This window comes from Sprattus sprattus, assembly GCF_963457725.1.
Source record: "Sprattus sprattus genome assembly, chromosome: 3".
Classification (NCBI taxonomy): domain Eukaryota; kingdom Metazoa; phylum Chordata; class Actinopteri; order Clupeiformes; family Clupeidae; genus Sprattus; species Sprattus sprattus.
Window position 1 is genome coordinate 9,559,603 of NC_137922.1, and position 24,351 is coordinate 9,583,953.

Here is a 24,351-nt window from a genome sequence, read left to right on the forward strand (position 1 = left end):
ATAACTCTAGGGTAAGTTTTACAAGAGTGTGATCTCTCAGCCGTGGTCTGCAAAAGCATGAGAGTGGTTAGGTCAGGGGGTTCATTTTCAGACACAGGTTTTTTTTCTATAGGACAAGAGCATTCGCTGACAGATTCATGTAAATGTTCCAGTCCTGGTGTCCGAGGGTGTGTGGAGATAGGGCGTGTGTTGGGAGACAGACAGAGGTGGTGATTTAGAGCAGTAGGTACTTTTTCCTAATGCAAGTTCCTCTGTCTCTCTCTCCTTCTCTCTCTCTCTCTCTCTCCCTCTTGTGTTTCTTTCTCTCTCTCTCTCTCTCTCTCTCTCCCTCCCCCTCTTTCTCTTTCTGGTGTTGCTAAGCTCTGCGCCGCTGCTCTCCTATCCAGCCCAGCAAACTTAATTATCTAGAAGTGTGTGTGTGTGTGTGTGTGTGTTCATGCAACTCTGAGTTTCACAGCTTTGCAGCGAACCTGTGTGTCTGTGTCTGTGTTTGTGTTCGTGTGTGCGTGCATGCATGCAGGTTGTCTGATTCTGTGTTTCCTGTCGTGACAAACCTTGGAGTCTGCAGCGATGGGCAGGTAGTGTGTCGTCACAGACTGAGACGCCTTCTCCGTGTGACTGATGGAGCATGAGTAATGAATCGGATTCATCATCATTCTCAGCTCACATCAGTGCACGCTTTCTGTTGTTGCCGTTTCTCTTGGATTCCGTTCTTTGGTGCATGTCAATGGATGACCTTTTGAACTTTTGTATTTTATTACTTATATTTCACAAATACAGCTGGATAATACACTTTTAATATCTGTTACTATGAACAGATATTTTGTGACTTTGGAGACTTATCTTTTAAGTGTTTTTATTAATTATTGTTATTAATGCAGGACATTATATGGGATTCACTTAAGATCACCAAATGATAATCTCCCAGTGGGGAATGTGAGGCACTCTGTAGTCGGCGGGAGACGTCTCTATTTCCCTATCTGCTCTAAGAGGAAAATTGCTATTTTGCTGCACGCCGGGCCGATCCTGTGCTAATTGTGCCTGGTAGAATAACCACGCTGATGATTACAGAGGTCTGAGCACTGTGTGTGGCGAGTCCAACACCGTGACAGCAACACCTCCCCCACACACACACACACACACACACACACACACACACACACACACACACACGTGAACGCACAGACACAAATACTAACACGCATGCACATGTGTGTAAACACACACACACACACAGACATGGACAGGTGTGCACTCACTCACACACACTCACACCCACACTCACACCCACACCCACACCCACACCCACACCCACACCCACACACACACACACACACACACACACCCCATCGCTAGCGGTTAGCTCCAATCGGTGTGGCATCTCTGTGTTGTGGCGACATGATCCCTGTCGTCAGGGGGTGGCCTGCTTCATCAGTCGTGGAAGATCTTGTCTGCATCGCCACGGCCTCCTCGGCAGCATAGCCCATCCCATCCGTGTTTGTTATTCCTCAGATATGCCTCTCCTCAAGTGACAAACACCAACCGAGAGCACCACAAGCAGCAGCGGCCTGCAATGATTTATGCACAGCCACTGTGGCTTTTCCTGCACAAGTGGTTTGGGAGGCCATCTCCTTAATGTAATTGTGTTGAACATCAGCTTTGATCTGCTTTGATGCAGGGGGCTGAAAGGGAGTTTGAGGACAAATCCTATCCACCCCTGCGTTGTCCTGTCCTCTTTCGGGGGGGGGGGTTGGGAGTGGTAAAGTGTGGGGGACTGATGAAAGCTCAACTCGCTGACTCACATTAATCTCAGTGCTGCTGGTTGCATACATGTAAACAGCCCCCCCCTTTAGCAGAGATCAAGTGCAGAGGTGTTGGTTGAGGTGAGTATATAAAAAAAAAAAACTTGTTCCTCTTAAGTAAGGTTCCTTTGAAGGTGTGTGTGTGTGTGTGTGTCGTTAGCTGTGGTCTGCTTACATGAGTGCACAGTTGCTATTAATAGCTGGGGTTTTTCATCTAGAAGGGTTTTGCTAAAGGTTTGAGTACCTCTGCATGCTGACAGATGTTTTCATGTGTGCAGCAGGTAACGTGTGTGTGTGTGTGTGTGTGTGTGTGTGTGTGTGTGTGTGTGTGTGTGTGTGTGTGTGAGAGAGTGTGAGAGAGAGAGCAAGAGCTGACCTGAATGTGTCTGAAATGTTTGCTGAGACTGAGGAACAGCATCAAATGTAAGCGCATGCGCATGCATACACACACTCACAAACACACACGCAGCAGGAGCTGTCACAGGGCGTCTTTGGTAATGAAGCTGTACAGCTGTAGTCTGTGGCGGCCTGCGTCTCTGTGCGGAGGAGATGTTCTCTCGGCCAAATGAGCTGGAAAGGCGCGGTGCATCAGACAAGCCCCTGCCAAGTCTCACATCACAGCGGCCGGGAAACTCGGCGACCCCAGCACCAAACTACCCCAAAGTGCTGTGGCATCTGACTCCGACTCAAGTAGATTTAAGTGTCTGTGTGTGTCTGTTTATCTTTGCATGAACTTATGTGCGCAAGTATTTTTTTGCGGTCGCCTGTGTTTCTACGTGTGTGTGAGTGTGTGTGTGAGTGTGTGTGTGTGTGTGTGTGTGTGTGTGTGTGTGTGTGTGTGTGTGTGTGTCTCAAGTCCCACCGCACTTGCGTGTCGCTGTCAGCCAGCCTTGCATACCAAGGAACGAGGCGCTGGCATCTTTTTGAAGACATGTGTGAAGTGTTTAGCCACTTGAGTTGTTTGTTTTAAGTATAGTATCTTTCAGCTCACTGTCACTGTGTTGTTTACACATCATATCGAAGACGTTTATGTTGTGCCATCACCAGCGCTCTGCTCACCCTCTTTAACACTTAGGGGTGTTTTGGGGCTCTTCTGTCATGTGGTTGGGTGTGTGTGGTGTGGTGAGGGGAGGTGCTGGTCAGTTTGTGGTCTTCTGGGCGTTGATTGGACGAGTGAGGAGGGGCCGGAGGTAGAAATTGTGCCACACAACATGTGACACACACACACACACACACACACACACACACACACACCCACAAATCTGTATCAAACTCACAAACTCAGTGGTTCCTTGGCACAGGATTAGGCCAGTCACCTGACCGGCATACCTGTGTGTCTGTGTGTCCCTGTGTGTGTGTCCACTGCTGAGGCACAGCCTGAGCAATCCTGCATTGTTGTTTGACAGCAACGTTCCATTAAATCTGTTCGCAGGGGAAGTAGAACAGGACTTATTGCTCTTGGAAAACATAGTACTGAAGGCTCCACAGATGAGCCATTATAAGCCTGAGTAAGGGTCTTTGTCTTCAGTATGTGTGAGTGTGTGTGCGTGACTGCGTGTGCGTGTGTATGTGCGCGCACCCTCCTCTGTTTGTGAAATCCAGGGAGAGTTTGAACTACAGAAGCTGAAATAAAGGATAGAACCCCAAGGATGATTACTGAATATTTGAAAAGATGGATGATTGATTGAAAACATATGACAGATGTGAGGATTGTTCCATTACAGCTTGTGGATGGGCGGGGGGTGTATTATTATGTGTGTGTGTCTGGGGTGTGTGTGCATGCATATTTTTCAAGAATCTCAGGGAGGTGTCAAATTTGTATACACACCTAAAGTTTTTACCTAATTTTAACCCTCTCCTTTCATAACATCTCTTCTCCCTGTCCTCTCCTCCTCTCCCTGTCTTCCTCTCCTCTTCTCTCCCTGTCCTCTCCTCCTCTCTCCCTTTCCTTTCTCCCTGTCCTCTCCTCCTCTCTCCCTTTCCTTTCTCCCGGTCCTCTCCTCCTCTCTCCATGTCCTCTACACCCTCGCTCCCTGTTCTCCCCTCTTCTCCTGTGCTGTCTGTGTCAGCCCACCGCCATGTTTAATTAAACACTCACCGGCAGCGGCAGGCTTTTAACTGCACTGCTATTTATGGCCTCCCTTCCCTCTCCCTCACACTTCTCATTACAGTGCATGAAATGCCCTGTATTGTTATTCCTAGGCTTCTTCTTCTTCTTATTCTTGTTACCTTTTTCTGCGATTAATTCAGCCCGAACCGCTTAACGTAGAAACTTCATTCAAACTTTGTCGCGTAGGTCTTGTAAACGACACTTATGCTATGTATTTTTCACTTTTCTAAACTTTATACTTTTTAAGATATTAAAGAAAAACGAATATAAATTTCTCCCATTGACTTACATTGGGCCATTATGACATCATAATAGGGTCTTTAAACTGGCTTGCACCTGTGCTTTACTCTCTGCCGTGCTAAGGCAAAAGACCGTAACTTCAAGTTTGGTCAAAAATGAGTTTTTGACGTATTTGTAAAATATCAGCAGTAATTAAACAAATGTACTGATATTAAATGTACTACTAACATGCCATTATCAAATTAAAGCCAGTGACATCAGTATTTTGGTTGATTTCACGATGTATAGGCTACCGACAGTTAGCATACCAAGCTAGGTAGCATTACCATTAGAATTGCATGGCAGATATGCTAAGCTATCGGGCTATTCCCCCACCCAGTGCCTGTGGCTAGTCCGAAAAAGGTGCATCTAAATCGGGTAACTTCGCTTGGCGAGCGGGGGCATGTGGAGGGGGAAAATGGGCCTCATTCTCTATCGTTCTCTCTCTCTCTCTCACACACACACACACACACACACACACACACACACACACACACACACACACACACACACACCCCAATGGACTGACATAGATGTTTCATGTGTTTCATGTGACAATTCAAGTTCATTGTTTTATGTGCTTAATGTGATAATTCAATGGTGTGTGTGTGTGTGTGTGTGTGTGTGTGTGTGTGTGTGTGTGTGATAATCATTGTATTGGTAATTGTGATAAATGAAATAGTATTACTACTGATTAATTAATAGGGTCATTATTCCATTGTTATCATACCACTGAGCTTTAACATAGAAGTTACTGCCTTCTGCCTTAGTATGCTTCACTGACACCTGTGCCAAATCCAAAGAACCTCTTCTCTCTCTGTCCCTCTCAATTTAACTGTAACTAGGAACATTAAGACACCATCCATTCTCTATTTTTTTTTCTCTCCATCTCTCCATCTTTCTCTCTGTCAACTTTCTCTCACACCCAATCTCTCTTCTTCACTCCATTTTTATCTCCTTTTTTCAATATTTTCACTCTCTCTTTATCTCTTCATCCAGAGCCACTCTTGTTCACTCTTCTTTCCTTCTTCCACTCTTCTTTCCTTTCTTATTTTCTTCTTCCATTTTTCTTTCCTTCTTCCACTCTTCTTGCCTTTCTTTTTTCCTTCATCCACTCTTCTTTCCTTCTTCCACTTTTCTTTCCTTTCTTCACTCTTCTTTCCTTCTTACACTCTTCTTTCCTTTCTTCTTTCCTTCTGTCACTCTTCTTTCTTTCCTTATTTCCTTCTTACACTCTTCTTTCCTTCCTTCACTCTTCTTTCCTTTCTTCTTTCATTATTTCACTCTTCTTTCTTTTCTTCTTTCCTTCTTCCACTCTTCTTTCCTTTCTTCACTCTTCTTTCTTTTCTTCTTTCCTTCTTTCACTCTTCTTTCCTTTCTTCTTTCCCTCTTCCACTCTTCTCTCCTTTCTTCACTCTTCTTTCCTTTTGTCTTTCCTTCTTCCACTCTTCTTGCCTTTCTTTTTTCCTTCATCCACTCTTCTTTCCTTCTTCCACTTTTCTTTCCTTTCTTCACTCTTCTTTCCTTCTTACACTCTTCTTTCCTTTCTTCTTTCCTTCTTTCACTCTTCTTTCTTTTCTTCTTCCTTTCTTAACCTTTGCATTTCATGCACTGGTATTTCCTTCAGGAAATGCATTTTCTAGTTCTAAGTTATTCTCTCTCTCCCTTTTTCACTCAGACAAACTTTCTGTCTCTCTTCTTCATACTAACATTCTGTCTCACTCTTTTTTTTTTTCTGTCTGTCACCCTCTCTTATGTGGTCTTTTCTCTCTCAGACACACACACACACACACACACACACACTTGTCTCCTCTCTCGCTGTCCCTCTCTTTCTCTGCTCACTCCATTTCTCTCCTCCCACTCTCCCCCTGACATCACCCTGCCAGTCATCTCCCTATCTCCCTTCCCAGGTCACCCTGGCTTTCCTTCTTCCTCTCTGTCTGTCTGTGTGTGCCTCTCTCGCTCTCTCTCTCTCTCTCTCTCTCTCTCTCTCTCTCTCAATTCAATTCAATTCAATTTCAATTCAATTCAAAGAAGCTTTATTAGCATGAATGTTTTTTAACACTATTGCCAAAGCTGATTCAACACATACATATTACATAGACATACAAAAAGACAAAAATAAAATGAACAGAGTTGAGTATAAATAATCAACAAATCAACAAGAATAATATTCCAAAAATAATAACAAACACACAGTTCGTTTGGCATTCTGTGGCCTTACTGGCTGTTCCTTAGGTTATGGCAGGCTGCCACATACCCAGCAGTCTTCCCCAAGTATATATATGGCAATTTTGCCTCGCTTGTGATCGTTTGAAAGCCTGGGATGACCAGATTGAACTATCAAATAGGGCTGGGGGTAAACGATTATTTTCAAAACGATTAATCTGGCGATTATTTTATCGAATAGTCGACTAATCTAACGACTAATTGGACGATTAGTCTAACGATTATTTTTCTGTTGCTCGATTAAAACCATAATGTATCTCAAATAAATACCCCAAAAAATCTTAATAATATACTTTAATGAGCACCGTTTTGCACAGCAAAAGTCCAACAATGCATTTCATGTTTATCTAGAGTTCACAGTAAAAACGTTTGGTACTCAAATGAGCCCTATCACATTTGGATGTGGTGCTCATTCATTTAAATGTTTTCAGTGCTTATAAAAACATTCATTCATTGATGAGCACTGCGCACCACCTTATGTGCAGCCCTGTCCTGGACATTGCTTGGCTGCATTAGTTGACATTGGCGATCTAACGTGGTAGTGAATCATGATACATACTATAAGCTGGCCAACGTTAGTCTAATGTTATGTGTTTGACTCGTAAATGACCACAGCATGAGTTAGCTCTCTGTGCCGTTTGTTGGTGCTTGGTTGCACCACCGAAGTGCGCAGAGCTCAAGCTACACAACACACTGAACAAACGTTAAATACGAGAGACAATAGGGTGCGTTTGAGAATGGAGATAGAAACGCACCCCATTGTCTCTCGTGAAGGGGACAATAAGTAACGTTGGTTACATTAATTTAACGTTTGTTCAGTGTGTTGTGTAGCTTGAGCTCTGCGCACTTCGGTGGTGCTAGCAAACTATCTTCTTAGCTCTCCGTGCAGTTTGTTCGTGCTTGGTTGCTAGTAGTTAACGTTAGCTAGCTACTAGTGTGTCAGTTTAGTTAACGTTAACTTACGGTTGCAGAACACGGCAACTAAGCATGAACAAACGGCACAGAGAGCTAAGTCATGGTGTTGGTCAGCTTATAGTATCATGATTCACTACATTAGATCGCCAATATCAACTAATGGCGCCAAGCAATTCCCTGGGTTTCTGCTCTCTCAGTCCTTGCGCAATGTTTGTTTCTGTTTGGGTCAACCACGTGTATGTGGCGAAGCGTCGACGTAAAAATATGGCGTCGACGTAATTTTGAAATCGACGCGTCGACGTCATCGACGCATCGCTACAGCACTACTATCAAATGAATCTTTTCTAATGATTTCATATTTCGGGCATTCCGTGAGGAAGTGAACCTCTGTCTCTATGGCCCCCAGACTGCATTGTGAGCACAGTCTCTCCTCACTGGGCAGCCAGGTCTGCCTGTGTCTGCCTCTCTTTCTCTCTCTCTCTTTCTCTCTCTCTCTCTCTCTCTCTCTCTCTCTGTTCGTCTGTGTCCATCCGTCTCCTTCTTTCCACTCCACCCCCATCCCTTCTCTTCCTGGTTGCTCTATGACTTTCTGATCCAGTGGACAGGGCTCTTGGGTTGCCTTCGCTACAAGCCAGCTGGCGTAGAAATTGATAAGGTTTTCTGAGTAGTCGTTTACTCTGCGCAATTTTTTTTTTTGGCGGGGCTTTAGGAACACTACTCCAAGGGCTCACCCTTTTCCCCTCTGGGTGTTACCAAGCCCAAGATACAGCCTCCAATGGAAAGTTTTTTTTTTTTTTTTTTTTTGTTGTTGTCAAGGAAACCGCCGTCTCTGTGGCTTTGCTGTTGCGTGCCTCAGGAAACACGCCAGTCATATGTTCATGGGTGCGTTGATTGGCCGACATTTCCCTCTGTGTGTGCGCGTGCTGATTGGATGATGGGCTGTGGTGGGGGCGTTGATTGGCTGAAGTGGCAGTAGCAGCTGGAGATTGAGGCGACTGCTCTGTGCTGATTATGATTTCATATCCGATTTCTTTGTTCCCCTGTGGAGATTCAGGGTGAAGTCCAGTGGAGATCCAGTGTGCTGACTTGTCTCGAACACTGTGTGCTAGTGGTACCGGACACTCAGCTTGACATTTGGGAAAGAAGTGGACGAGGTTGAGTGCTTTTTTTGCTGCTCCCTCTTCTCATCTATCTTGGCCCTCTGACAACACATGTTAATGCTTCTTTTAAACTAGCCACTAGCTAGCACCCCAAGTCTTTAAAAGAGGCAATAGCTAACATCTAGCTTTTCAGTCTATCCTACAGTTAGCACACCCACCTTTTTAAATTAGCCCACATCTAGCACACTTCAATGTATCTAGCCTACAGCTAGCACTTTTAAACTAGCCAAAGGGTAACACTTTTTGCATACAAGTTTTTATTTCATTTTGTAACATTTTTTTTCTGCTTTTAAAGCAGTTTACTTCACCTCGCTCTATGGTGAGCTGCCCCCAGCAAAGGCCATTTTTGTACCAACCTTTTTAAACTACCCTGCAACAAATACAGGATAAATCAGTCGGTGCTCATAAAATGTTTTGACAGGAGTGCTTTAAAGCCATTTAAAACTGGGAGGCAGTCTAAGCAGAGCAGAGGACCTGAGTCAGAAACACGCACACACACACACACACATACTTACTTAGATTAAAACACCAGCCTCCTGGTCTGAGAGATGAGGACAGAGAGGACTCTCTCGCTGAGTTTCTCTCTCTTCTATCTCTCCCTCCCTCCCACAGATCAGATTACCACCCTCATCTCATAATGAATTCACCCAGACAATACACCTCTTGTTCTCATCTCACCCTTTGGGCCTCAGCGCTCTTTCTCTTTCTCTTTCGCACTCACTCTCTGGAGAACGGGGGAGACTCTTGTCCCTGAGAAGCAAACCTGCCCTGGAGAACCGGACCAGCAGGTTCCCCTCTCCAGCAGAATGCCCTTGACACCGATACCGGCCGCCTCAGCACTCTCTGTTGGCCATTGTAGTTAGAGAACACTTTAGAGGCCTCCTATCCCTTCAGAGAGAAACTAAGGAGCGTGGGAGAGTGCGCACGAGAGAGAGAGAGAGAGAGAGAAAGAGAGGGCACAAGAGAGAGAAAGAGAGAGAGGGAGTGCGTGCGTGCGTGCGCACAAGAGAAATTAAGAAAGAGTGAGAGAGAAAGATGTTCTGAAATAAGGGGCTAGGGTAGTCCTGATTGCTTGTATTATGTAGCTGTGCTCAGCAGAGTTACTTGCTATTTTGGTACCTAAGAAGAAGACTTTAGTTGTAAACCCTTACTGAACAGACAAAACCTTATCTCACACACACACACACACACGCACATACACACACATACACACACATACACACACATACACACACATACACACACACACACACACACACACATACACACAGAGGTGGCTCTTTGCCAGCAGGTGGGTAAAGGGAAGGTGCTGTGCTGCTGCTGCTAACCCTTAACCTGACCCAAATGCAGGCCTGTTGTATCAGCTAGAGGTGTGTGTGTGTAGAGGCATGGCTTGTTGTCATATACTCCAGCGTATGAAAATGTACTCACCTTATCAGTGGGAGGGAATGCCCCCCTTGTGATGCCCGTTCTTGCAGAACACACACACACACACACACACACACACACACCAGCCAATCCCAGTGTTTCTCCAGGCCTAGATTATCCATGAAGGGAAAAATGTGAACTTTGGCCTTGCAGATCTGAAAGGTAGTGAGCAGTAAGAGGCCACAGAACGGGGGAAAACGGGGAGTTACAGTGACGTGTTAAAAATCCCTTTAAAGGCCACTGTAGAAACGGCATGGCCCCTGGCTGGTGCACACACACACACACACACACACACACACACACACACACACACACAGCCACGAGACAGCCTGGGTGGTGTGTTGCACTCACTTTCTATCTCTGTTTCCCTCCATCTCTTTCTTTCTCTCTCTTAACATTCTGTCCTTTTTCTATGACCTAAACTATCCCCCCCCCCCCCCTTGTCTCTCTTTATCGCTCTCTTGTTTGTGCTTGCACCAAACATCAGTGCCCACCTCTCTGTCTCCCCCTTCTCCATCTCACTCTCTCCTTCTCTCTCTCTCCTCCCCCTCTCTCCACTTCTCCTGGGTTGACCTAGTTGTTGGTGGGATTCTGCGCTTTGCTCTAGCTTCGCCCTGCATTCCTCTTCCTCCTCCTCCTCCACGGAGCTGAGTGAAATACTCAGGCACAGAAGTCACCGGTTCTGCTTCTACACAGAACCCAGTAGTACCCAAGCCCAGTATGTGTGGTCCTGGCTCTTTATGCCTCTCTAACAGCATCTTAAAACAAGCCAGATTTAGGGTGGACTCTAAAACACTGCGCTGTGGTTGTAATCATTCTTAGTGAAAGAAATGAAATCATTAAAAATACTGAACTCAGATCAGTCCTATTTTGAGACCCAGAAAGAGCGGGTGACTCACACGAGTGTGTTCTACTGCTGCTTGTGAGAGACTTCTGCCTTTATCTCCCCTCTCTGACTCGGGTCAAGTGCAGTGGCATTCCAACTGGAGCCTGGGCCTCACCACACATTCAGGTCACATAGCTGTGGGTCTAGTTGTGCCCTCTGCTTTTGGGAGTGGAGTGTGTTGTGCAGTTGAGAGACGCACCCCCATCTGTGTGTGTGTGTGTGTGTGTGTGGTTGTTTTTAGCCTGCAGGCTCTGTGATTTCTTTGAATCATGTTTCTTCTGCATTCCTGTCGGCCTTCAGAGACAAGCACGCACAAACTTCCGGTCTGTGCTGTCACAAATATGTTTCTCTGTGGTTGTGTTTTAGCGTGCCTGCTTGCATGCATGTAGGAATCCTCAGTGATGGTAAACCATCACTTTAAGAAAAATATAATTGAATATAATATCTTTGAATATCTTTGAATTGAAATACTAGAGTGTGTGTCTATATGAGAAGACAAGAGAGAGCGAGTGTATATGGTATTTGTTAGCAGTGCTCTAAGGAAGAAGCATATTGGCTTTGAAGAGTGTTTTGCACTGTGCTGCATTTCCTGCATCCAGAGGTCTTACTCCTCCCACTGACACACTCAACACACGCTTATACTCCACCAACACCCCTTTCTGTCGTGTGTGTGTGTGTGTGTGTGTGTGTGTGGGGGGGGGGGGGGGGGGGGGGGTTGTCTGGTGTGAATACAGACAACAGCTCTTCTTCTTCTTTCTTCTTCTTCTTCTTCTTTGGCAAACAACAACAAGCATATCCATACGCATTCATCGCGTTTTAGTGTCCCAAGGAAACACTAGCATTGTGATGTGTGTGTGTGTGTGTGTGTGTGTGTGGAGTTTGCAGTACGTTTCTGGAATGTGTAGTGATGTCTGAATTTCCAGTCCGTTTCTGTAATGTGTAGTGTTGTCTGAATTTGCAGCACGTTTCCTAAATGCCGCGCATGTGTTGGCTCTGGATCTTTTTTAATTAATGTACTTCTCAAAACGACAGAAGATTATTACCCTACCTGCTATTAGGGATGCACCGATCCGATATTTGTATCGGTATCGGTACCGATATTGAAGACATTTCTAGATCGGGTATCGGTGACAATAAAAAAAATGTTTTTTTTTAAATTATTTTTTTTATGTTTACGTATATACGTAGTGTATTATGAGTGCACGTTGCTATTAGTAGCGATTAGCATGCTAAGCGGAGATTTAGTAATGTCCTGATGTTGATTAGCTGTAATAAAGATGGGTTCATGTATCAAGTAATATTAGTTGTGTAATTGTTTTCGTGTAGCAATAACTCATGTTAAAGTAATTCAGTGCAGTGCTAATTAGTCCCCATTCTCATTGCAGACACACACATATGTAGGATCACACACATCGTCATGTAATGGAAATTCATGAATGCACATTAAAGGGAGATAAAGAATACTGCTTTGGTAATCGTGGGTCTTTTAATAGACTAGAACCAGCAAATACATTAACAGGTCACCATGCTGAGCCTCTACAATGTAACGTAAAAGTTGACGCTAGTGGATATATGATTTGCTAACTAATATGAACACTAGCGCTAGTTAGAACGTACATTATTTGTGATTATTTTTAGCCTATGTTATGAATTGATATTGATGACTAGACATGATGTTAAGAAGCAAATGAGCAAAAAATGCACCAAGATCTCATGTCATGCACTCCTCATTTCTCCCTCTCGCACGTGTGGTCACACACATACACACAGTTACCATAGTTTCGCGCTGTTTTTTAATATCGGTATTGGATCGGTATCGGCTGATACTAAACCTCAGATATCGGTATCGGTATCGGAGGTGAAAAAAGCGGATTGGTGCATCCCTACCTGCTATGATATCTTTATTTTTGTATATTCTTTGGTTTCTTCCAAAGCTCTTGCAGTTGTGTAATTTGTGCTAGCATAATCATCTGTACACAAATAAAACAATCCTGCAATTGTGATGTTGTCCTTATATTTGCTGTACTGCGAGTTTTGTCAGTGGTTAGGTGAGTAAAGGTTGTACATGTTTGATGGCAGGTTTACGATTACGTGGCTTTTTTAACTGTATACTATATCACTTAGTTGAACTGTCAAGTGGAGATTTTCTTTGCTCTCTCGTGAGCATATTTGCGGCCTGGGCTTACACTTCAGTAGATTATGTATATTTTCCCAAGAGCAGTGTGTAAGATTGTTATTGCTATTAGCCCATATTCACAAAGCATTTGATCTTACCACTAAGAGTACTCTTAAATCACACTTAAAGTTTCGAACTTAAAATGTTCTCCTAAATCCTATTGACAAAGCTGCTGGGGCCACTTTTACAGAGGAAAAACATGAACTCCTAAGCTCCGTTGCTATGGCTCATGTCAAGTCTTGCTTTCATTACCTCGGTGCTTGGCTGATGAGTGACAGCTTTGTGCCGGTAAGGAGGCATGCACGTCATAGCCTATCACAAAAGAACGAGGTATAAATATGGGACTGTCTACACATGAAATAATAACGGAACGCGCTAACGACAGAGTGAGTATTTGCGCACAGTTTTCAAAATGCATTTGCAGTATATGATGACTCATTTGTGTAGACAGTAGGGGTGGGAATCAGAGTAACTCACAAAGTGATACCATCCCCGTACGTTGCCCACGATAACGATGGTATCGCGATACAGTGATTCTACTCTATACAGTGATACTCGATACACTTTTTTAAAAACGTTTTACTTCTTCTAAATCACCAAGTTAGGAGCTACTTTTAGCATGAAGATGCTTTACGAGTATGGGCCCAGATTCTTATCTTTTAATCAATATGAACTGTTTTTTGATTTTTTTTTATAAATATTTGATATTATTAATTAATGTTAGTATTTCAATATTCCCTTGGTTATTTCAAAGTTCCCAGAGATAAGCAGCAGTGTTCTAGAATGTTACTGGGGTCTTGTGACCTCTCGCATGTGGCTTTGACAAACTAGTGAACATTGAGCCCACTGCATAGAAAATACCAAAGTGTGTGTCGCCCTTCAACCTAAAAATAGAGATATGATTTTTAGACCATATCGCACAGCCTGTGTGTGCGTGTGTGTCTGTAAGTGTGTGTGTGTATTCACGTGTAAGTGTTTTGTGTTTGTGTGCATGGATGTTAGGGTCAGTTTAAGCATCAACAGAAAATCCTGGTTATTGACCTGGTCGTTCCAATTAAAAGTAGGCTTTTGGATTCGCTTTGGATTCCTGATCCTCTTATCACTTTGTCACTAATGATCCAGTAAGAACTAAAAGGCCAATCCGCTAAGGTAGTTATGAATGGCCCCTGATTGTCTCTTGCCACAAAACAACATCTATGAATTCAGGTTTCTTTATGCCATACTTAAGCTGTTATTGGTAACATTGTCATACCGATACACCAGTGGAATTGGCCAACTGATTTATTGGTCAGACTTTTGTGTGTGTGCAAGCCCCGTCATGGCTGAGACTGTTTTACCCAGGCACAGTCACTGATCACCATGGTAACCCCCAGTGGTGACCCAGAGGGCCCCAGGCTCTATGCTAGGGGGAGGGGGATGGGGTTATGTCTGGAGCTGTCTTTTGGCTCTGTGAAACACACACTCACACACACACACACACACACTTTCTCGCTTATCCTTTCGCTTCCCTTTTTCTGTGTCTCTTCCCGCGTATGGAGGGCATTTTTTGGAGCCGCCTGTCGATTCATCCCTGTCCTCTCTGTTCATGTTCTACGTCTCTCTCTGTCCTCCCCGCTCTCTTTGCTTTTGCTTCTGTGTCTCTCTCCTGGCCCCTGGCGTGCCTCCATCTCATTCACTGCTGTTACTCTGTCTCATTCTGATTCTCTCCACTCCTCTCTCTTGCTCTCTCCACTCCTCTCGCTCTCTCCATCCTCTCTCGCTCTCTCTCTCTCCCCGTCCATCCTCTCCTCCCCTTTCTGAGGTTCTGAGACAAACTGACCTTCATATAACTAATCACCATAAATATCAGTTGCATGGTGTACGTGCACACACTCACACAAAGTCACTTCTACTGACACTCGCACAGACACACAGAGATACTAAGACACTCTTTGGCGTGTGTGTGTGTGATGGGGAGGGGGGGGGTGACATTCTCCTTTCTCCCGTTACAAGGCTCTCATTGAGGAGCCCTCATTCCACCCCAGTGACCTGACAGCACACTGCAGACTCTCCAGACCTCAGCCTGCTCTCCTCTCTGGCTGAAAAAACCCAGCACTCAACATTTACATTCACTTCCATCTGCACTCAACATTTACATTCAGCAACATCTGCACTCAACATTTACATTCAGCTACATCTGCATTCAGGATTGTCATTCAGGATTTGCACTTTTAGTTGCATTTACATTTACTATTATGCTTACAGTCAGATGTACAGTACTGTGCTAAAGGTGGGTGCGTTAGGTGCGTGTGAAATAATGCTCTGAATTGAGGATTACATTTCACTATTTTCACTGTGTTTGAAATATCTAAATATGATGTTTCTATTGACAGACTAATGCGGAAGATGGGAAATGCCTGCTTTAAGACAGATGCCTAAACTTTTGGCACAGCACTGTATATGTTATGAAGTGACTAGTCACATAATTTGTCATTTTCCTTAAGAGAGGAGTAATGAACACCAAATGACTGTAATATATTCAGTTGTGAACGCTTGATGTATACATACAGACAAAAAACATATACATACTGCAAAAGCAGTCATTGAGAGGAGATGGAATTGTTTCAGGAAGCTCGATTCCTGCGTTGAGTCTCAACAGCCTCTTAAAAATGTAGGCGCAGTGGGGGTTTATAAAATCAATCCTATCGTCAAATACCTCTCTGAAACCACAGCCTTTATGGCTGTTGAAGGCCCCCGCATGATGGCATTGCCATGGCGATGGCCTCTTATCGTGGTACGCAGCAGTGTGTGATTATGACCGGTACAGCTCTCATCAGTGGAGACTGCAGAACAAGCAGCAGTCTGAATGCAGGGTGAAGGGTCCTTTATGTTGTTGTTCACACCTTGAGCACAGGTTTGAGTATGTAGGTGGCAGAGGTTGCACTCTCTGGGGTATTTGTTACGGTTCCTGTTTGTTTGTTTGGAAGGGCGTAATGTTGGGTGCCGAGAGCAGTTTTTCACCACTAGTCCGCAGTGAGAGGGCCATTTCCAAGAGGAGGAGGGGGGGAGCAATTGCAAACAATGGTACGCACACTTGACGGTCTTTGCGTCATTGTTTTGTGTTTTGTAGACAGTGAATGACCATTCAAATTCCGATTCAATTATCAGAGAGGTGTGGTCTCTGCTATAAATGTAAATATAGGCTCTCAGCCTGCTGTTGTGGCAACAGGGGAAAGGTCTGCGCTGATGTAACAGCTCTGTTTCAGGTTGGCCTCTCATGTGAAGGTTTTTGTTGTTGTTATCCAACACAGGTTGTCTATTGCAGTGCCGTGAAACACCCACCATAGTAAGGTGGACTCTCCTCGGTGCATTCAAGGTGCTCTGATTGTACTCTCTGTTGGCAGAGCTGTGGCTGACCAGTTGACCCGCCGCTGTTTGCGGTGCTGTTGGGCAGACACTTAACGTCAGGTCCAGGTCAAAGTTCTAGCGACCTTTTGCTTCTTGAGCTCGAGTCTCAAGTGACCAGTAAATAAGTCCGTGTACGGGTCACTTCATTTAGAATTCAGGGTTCAGTGACAGGTCTTGTTTAGGACGGTGAAGGGTGTTTTTTGTTGTTGTTGTTGTTTGTTTATTTATTTTTTCGATAACAGAAGAAGGATGATTTTTAAATGCACATTAATTCTGTTTAATCAATGCACAATAAAACTAAACCTATAAGGATTTCAGAACAACTTTACTGCTTAAAATGTTACACAATGGAATTGTGGCTACCGCTAACCATCAAACAAAGATGATCTTACATTCACCTGCATACCTATTTGTTTGAAGATGTGGTGTATGTGTGCAGCGACTTTGGTATAAACCCTGCAAAAAAAAACACTAATGTCTGGTGTCCGTCAGATTAGCATTAACACAGCAAGTTAGACACAAATGTGTCATCCAAACCACATGGTGTACTTGTTGAAGCTCATCTTTTGCTCAGTGGCAATAACAACGCAACTGACCCATCTTCTCTAATGCTTCCTCCCTCTCTCCCCCCCATCACAGAGGTCCAGGCGGGAGGGTGTGATCATTCCCTGATGATGTCGAGCAAGCGGAGCCTGCTAGTGCGGCTGGTGCCGTGCCGCTGCCTGAGGGGCGAGGAGGAGGCCGTCACCTCGCTGGACTACTCCCACTGCAGTCTGGAGCACGTGCCCAAGGAGATCTTCAGCTTCGAGAAGACCCTGGAGGAGCTCTACCTCGACGCCAACCAGATCGAGGAGCTGCCCAAAGTAAGGGGCCCCAAAATGCAAATTACAGAGCACAACACTGTCCATGCACGCACACAAAAGCACATCTGAATGACTGGTCTTCAATTACTTTGCGTTATGCACACTACATACTAATACAGAGCACACACTATAAGAACTCAGAGGATCAGCACTAGGTATTGACCAGTAGGTCTTTTTTAGGGCCAGTACCGATATCAATATAGTGGGCAGATGGCGGCCGATATATTGGCAAAACCAATATCTCTAAATAAGAGACAACGATGTAACTCTTGCGTACACACACACACACACACACACACACACACACATATAAATGCTAGTTATGTGGATTCTCAGATAAGATAAAATAGTATATAAACACACACATATGCACAGACTCCGTAATGCCAACCTGCCTCACCTTGTCTTACAAACTCCTACATGCCAAGAAATGACTGTATGCCCTATTTTGATGAAATGTCCTTAACCAAAACATATTTAACCCTCCATTGATTAATCAACAGTGCGCGTCTTGTGTAAGTACATTGCAACACATTTCTAATACCTTGTTGTAAACCGCATTTATCAACCCCCACTGGTATGTTTTGGTTAAGAACATTTAATCTTAAATAGGGCATCATGAGCTTTTTTTTGGCACATAAAAGTGATATTGCAGCTCCCTCTATGAGTGGCTTTGAAACAACCGATTTGCGTTGCCCTCCCCTGCCCAAAGAGGTCTTGGTGACGTCCCACTGCCCAGCCAACTCCAGAGAGCAACAGCAACGCACTTTCAAGCTCCACAACGGTGACAATATGACGCACGAGCAGCACCCTATCACTGCATCAGTCATAACACTTGACACTCTACCCTAAACACCACTGCAGTGTTTACAATCATCACAGAGAAACCAGGTTATAGCAACCGTGTGGGTCACAGGCTGAGGGGATTTTGAGGAAGTGATGCAGCCAAGACTGCATCTCCTTAGGGACACTTGTGGGTTGCTTGTGCAGCTACTCTCTCTCCTCCTCCTCCTCCTCCTGCTCTTTGTCTAATAAACATCACAGCCGTCCCATGGGAGGGGAGTGTGCTGTCAGACACGGAGAAACTCAATTAGTTCTGCTCATCAGCTTCAAATGAGACCCCATCAAGCTGTTAACCCGAGTAGTCCCCACTGCTCTGAATACCACCCTTCTGGATGGCCACAGCTAAACACCAGACATCAGCTGGAGTCTTGCTGATTCCCTGTATTGGCCTGTGTGTGTGTGTGTGTGTGTGTGTGTGTGTGTGTGTGTGTGTGTGTGTGTGTGTGTGTGTGTGTAGATAGGAGAGGTGTGTGTGTTCTGAACCAAAAAAAAGGACAAGGACTGTTTTCCAAAATAAAATTGTGATTTTAACCCGTCCTCTCTTTCTCTCAACAGCAACTGTTCAACTGCCAGTTGCTCTATCGGCTAAGCATGCCCGATAATGACCTGACCGTGTTGCCCCCGGCGATCGCCAACCTCACCAACCTCAGGGAGCTGGATGTCAGCAAGAACAGTAAGCAGAAGCACTCTTCCTCCCAGACTGCTGTATCATCATTATTACCATCATTATTTTTATCACCATAATGATCAATTCTTCATAATAAGACTGCAGAGACTGTGTGGGATCTGTTGCAGCTGTTCTTCTTCTCAGGGCTAATTTGCTTTGGTGGCCTCACCCTATAATGCCCAGGAAAGCAGAGATCACACAGCAGCTGCCCGTCATCACTGCCCACCATCACTGCCCACCATCGCTGCCCATACATCATTGATCATGCATCATTTCCCTTCTGGTGCCTTCCTTGTGCGGGTCTATGTGCGGGTCTGCTTCCCTAGTCTCCACACAGGTGGAAATTAGATAGCACACTTCTGTCCCAGCAGTAGCTTTTTCCAGTTCCAGCATTCTGGATTTGCTTATAAGTGACTGATGTAGAATACCGTGCGATTAGTTGGCTTTAGCGTGTAGTTTATGGAGCATCCCCAGCGTTGCCTCTGAGCAGCCGGACCCTGGCTCAGTAGGGGGTTAGGGTTAGTATTGATCCCCCTCCACCTCCCTTCCCCCTGTAAATGTGTTATTGATCACCACATAGAAGCGTGAGTAAGCAGGGAGGCCAGCATCCTGCAGCACTGTATGCAAACATAAACACACTGTTCGCACACAAACACCTCTTGCTTACACCCCCCTGTCCTCCTTGTGACACCTTGTTTCATCTGATAAGGCAGGGATAGACAGGACCGAGCTTGTGTGTGTGTGTGTGTGTCGGTGTGTGTGTGTGTGTGTGTGTATCTGGGTGTGTATCTGTGGGTGTGTCTCAGAGAGAAAATGAAGCCACACTTCAGCGGTCTCGCTCAGCCTTTCTTCTGAGCGGTGTTGCAACAGGCTTTGTGTTCGGAGGGAGATTGTGCTCTGGTGTTAAAGACTGCAGGTGTGATTGGATTTCTCTCCCCCCCCCCCCCCCCCACACCCCCTGTCAGGTGTGGCATTGCATGCCAGGGACTTTTCCAGCGTTATCATTTCTTCCTTTTCACTGGTGAAACATTTATGAGCTCTGACGGGGCCTACCCCTGTGTCGAGCGCACAGGTGCCAGCTTGAAGGTTGGCCAGGGTTGTGTTGTACTGACTACCCCTCTCTGACACCGTACTCTGAAACCAGGAGGCCTTCTCCTCCTACTCGCGATGGAAATCAGTTGTTTGGGAAAGGGAATTGGAGACTCCCTTAACAACAGAGTTGGCGTGGGTCCCTGGGTTTAATAGAGCAGGATGTACCCTGTACAGTTTCCCCTAACAACAAATCTATAGAGCTGAATGTGGGCATATAGCGCATAAAGCACAATCGGGTACAAAATGAAGGCCTTTACCCAAGTGCACTAAATTATAATAATAATAATAGCAATAATAATAATAGCAATACTAGCAGTTCCAGTGGGAATTGTGAAGTGCACCGATAAGTGAGTCACGGTCGCCAAGTGTTGGGGGTATAGTAGAATACAAAGGCAGGTGAGAGTGAGAGGACGTCCTGTGTTTGTTCCTGTTTGTCTGACGGGGTCAAGATTTGAGGCGGGGAACAGCACGCGCTTTGTTTAACGAGGAACGAAAGGCCAGCAAGTGTTAAGAGCTCTCTTTGGCTAAGTGGTTTCTTCACAAAACACGAGCTTCTGTGAGGTAAACTCACCGAGTCCCTGTGCCTCGCCACAAACTTCACCCTCGCTGAGAGAAAAACTCAGACCCTGTGTGTGTGTGTGTGTGTGTGTGTGTAGGAGAGAGTGCTTAGGCAGCAGTTCCACATATGTGTGTATGTGTGCGTATGCAGCACTGCAGTCTTTAGGTCTTTAAGGAAGGAAGTGGGCAAAGTATCTTTGCATCTCATGCTCTCATGATTTATAAGCATTCTTTCTGTGGTCCTCCCCTACCTTGTATGACTTTCCAACCTCCCTCTCTTTACCTCACACACACTCTCTCTCTCTCTCTCTCTCTCTCTCTCTCTCTCTCTCTCTCTCTCTCTCTCTCTCTCTCTCTCTCTCTCTCTCTCTCTCTCTCTCCCTGCTTCCTCCTCCCATCCTCCCGGTCCTGCCCTTCTCTCTTACGTTCCCCTGCATGTTTTTTTTCCTTTGCTTTTCTGTTTAATGTTTGCCTGAGAGGGCTACCCAATAAATGCTGTCTGGTTTTCTTTTTTCTCCAGGCATCCAGGAGTTCCCAGAAAACATCAAGAACTGCAAAGTCCTGACCATAGTAGAGGCCAGCGTGAACCCCATCTCCAAGTGAGTCCCCATTTCAGGTTCACTCCTTTGTACAACAATGAGACGACAATGAAGCTCTTCAATGACCCTAATCACGCTTATAACCTGTGATTTTCAATTAATATTACTGAAGAAAAAAAAGCCCGACGTACGTTATGACGTGCAGGCCTAGACAAGGATGTACGCACATGGCTATATCCTGACATAGCATCTCACCCTTTCACATAGTCTCTCTATCTCCAGCTGTCGATATCCATCTCTCTATCTGAGTGTCTACGTGTCTGTCTATCCTGCACTGACATACATAAAGAAACACACCCATTTACATAGGTTTACTCCGTCTCCGTGGTCAGTGTTTCCCTGTTAGGTCTTTGTTGGACTTCCCCTCTTCAAGGGGAAATGGTGCACTCGGGAGAGGGCTATATTTAGAGCCCTGTATAATGACTCGGATGAATTATACATTCATAGCAGACCACAGCTTCATTCGTCCCCCCCCCCAGTCCTCCCTCTCTCTCTCTCTCTCTCCTGCCATCCCACTCTCTATCCCCCTCTCCCTCTCTCTTTCTTTTCTCCTCTCACACATTCACACCAACAATAGGGGTTCTCTGCGGTGTCACAGAGAGAGCAGCCGGGCTGAATGTAAATGGCTTAGACATGCACCTGTCAAATGCTCTTATTGGAAATGCCACTCTGCAGTGAGGGACGGACATATGTCAGTCACACTGCATGGGCCGCTTCATCGGCAGGCCTGTTTGCTCTCTAGTGGGTGTGAATGGATGGTGATTTATATGGCCGCAAGGCTTCTAGTGAAGGAAATGTGGTAGAAGGGTCTGTTTGTGTTGCGTGAATAACCACTATAATGTGTGTGTGTGTGTGTGTGTGTGTGTGTGTGTAGGCTTCCAGAAGGCTTCACCCAACTCCTCAGTCTCACACAACTATACCTGAATGATGCTTTCCTAGAGTTCCTTCCAGCAAGCTTCGGCAGGTAAGCAACCGCTCTTATCACGGGCACACACACACACACACACACACACACTCATACACTAATTTAATAGACACTCTCTTGTGCGTGCACACAAAGATATGCCTATGCTTGCCTATGGCCACCTTATACACCGTCTGTCTCTCACTCTCATACAATTTCACAACAGAACCACACGTCAACCCAACTGAAACCCACTCGCTCACACACACACACACACACACACACACACACACACGTGCATGCACGCACGCACAGTCAGTCTGACACTTAATCTCATGAACTTACATTATAAATATCTCTCCTCAGGTTAACCAAATTACAGATCCTGGAGCTAAGAGAAAACCAGCTGAAGCTGTTGCCAAAGTAAGTTTCACACCGTTATAGGTCCTTGAGCCATTGTTATTGTTTCAGCATCCTTGTTTTCCCTGCTGTTTTTGCAGTCTAGTGATGTTATTTACGAAGATGCTCTGAAAAATCTGTTTGTGGAGCTAGATCCATGTGTGTGTGCACTGAAGTGTGCTCCTGTGTCCTTGCAGAAGCATGCATAAACTCACTCAGCTGGAGAGACTTGACTTGGGCAGCAATGAGTTCACTGAAGTGGTGAGTGCCCACTCTTTTTCTCTCTCTCTCTCTTACACACACACACTCTCTTGCTCTTGCGCTCTCTCTCTCACACACACACACACACACACACACACACACACACACACACACACACACACACACACACACACACACACACACACACACACACACACAGATGGAGTACCAGGGCCAGGGCAGTGATGTGTTCACTGAAGTGGTGAGTGTCCTCTGGTCCTCATCTGGCTACCCCCGAGCAAGCTAGCGCTCAGCAAGATCTCCCTCTCTCACACACACTCGCACCCACCCACACACACAAACAAGTTATACCCAGCTAGAACAAGTTCTTTAAAGACATCAAACATACCATTAAACTCCCCCACCCTCCCTAATCAGGGCCAAATCACTATCTGAACACAACAATCGAAATTAGACTGACTTTCATCTATGTGTATGTGCCATACACATCAATGGTTATGATGGAATCAATAAGAGACAAGAAAAGAGACACATTACGTCACATTTACATTTCGTATTCAGTCTCTATTAAGCCAACTTCATAGTCGAGTCGACAAGTGTCACCTGACCAAAACGTTTGTGGTTGACAGATTTCGCTTCGCTGAAGGCTTTCAGGGTCCTTCACTAGCCACAAAATATCAAAATAGAACATCATCTGTAGTTTCTATGACAACTTGTATGACAATATAACTAATGTTTGTTTACTTTACCTTTGTTTATTTTCTAATGTTACATCTAATCGTGAAACATTCAATAACAACAATATTGGTGTGTTTATGTTTGGGTTTTATTGAGGAGGAGAAAAATCATAAGGTGACGTGTCAGACCGCTAAATATGTCAAGGGTAGATAGTGGGAAAAGCTTGTTCAACAGATGAAGGAGATAGAAGAAAAGTTCCAGAACACACACCATTGAGTTGCAACAGCGCCTTCACCCTTTCACATTTTTACACGACACGCTAGCGGACACAAACTTTGACTCTTTGCTGTCATTTTTTGTCTAGGGGCACTTGTCGCCTGGAATATGAATTGAGCTTTACAAACACACTTTCTGATGATGTTTTTCTTTTTTCCCCCATTCTCTCTCTATCTCTCTCTGTCCCTCTCTCAGCCTGAGGTTTTGGAGCAGCTCACTGGAATCAAAGAGCTGTGGATGGATGGGAACAGACTGACATTTTTACCGGGGGTGAGTGGAGTTGCCTTTAATTGTCCATCGTCTCATGAGCATGCGTCTGTCACAAACACACAGAACTAACTGTCAGTCTATCTGCCAATCTCTGTCTCTCTCGCTCTCTCTCTCTCTCTCTCTCTCTCTCTCTTTCTCCATGTCTATCTATCGGTCTCTCTCTCTCTCTGCATATCTATCTGTAAGTGTCTGTCTATCTCTATGTCTATCGCTATGTCACTCACACACTGTCTGTCTGTCCTTAGGATGCAGTAGTCTCACTCACACGCTTTTTGTCTGTCCTTAGGGTGCAGTAGTCTCACTCACACGCTGTCTGTCTGTCCTTAGGGTGCAGTAGTCTCACTCACACGCTGTCTGTCTGTCCTTAGGATGCAGTAGTCTCACTCACACGCTTTCTGTCTGTCCTTAGGGTGCAGTAGTCTCACTCACACGCTGTCTGTCTGTCCTTAGGATGTAGTAGTCTCACTCACACGCTTTCTGTCTGTCCTTAGGATGCAGTAGTCTCACTCACACGCTTTCTGTCTGTCCTTAGGATGCAGTAGTCTCACTCACACGCTTTCTGTCTGTCCTTAGGGTGCAGTAGTCTCACTCACACGCTGTCTGTCTGT

General features: G+C 45.1%; 1 protein-coding gene across 1 annotated transcript in view; it reads left to right on the forward strand.

Moving 5' to 3' along the window:
- Positions 1-24,351, forward strand: part of erbin (erbb2 interacting protein) — a 63,267-nt gene that overhangs the window by 14,776 nt on the left and 24,140 nt on the right. Inside the window, exons 3-9 of the mRNA XM_080834131.1 lie at positions 17,012-17,235; positions 18,634-18,751; positions 20,916-20,994; positions 21,869-21,958; positions 22,265-22,321; positions 22,495-22,558; positions 23,669-23,743. Of these exons, the coding sequence (XP_080690257.1) occupies positions 17,044-17,235; positions 18,634-18,751; positions 20,916-20,994; positions 21,869-21,958; positions 22,265-22,321; positions 22,495-22,558; positions 23,669-23,743 (675 nt within the window). The 5' untranslated portion in view covers positions 17,012-17,043. The remainder of the gene's footprint in view (positions 1-17,011; positions 17,236-18,633; positions 18,752-20,915; positions 20,995-21,868; positions 21,959-22,264; positions 22,322-22,494; positions 22,559-23,668; positions 23,744-24,351) is intronic.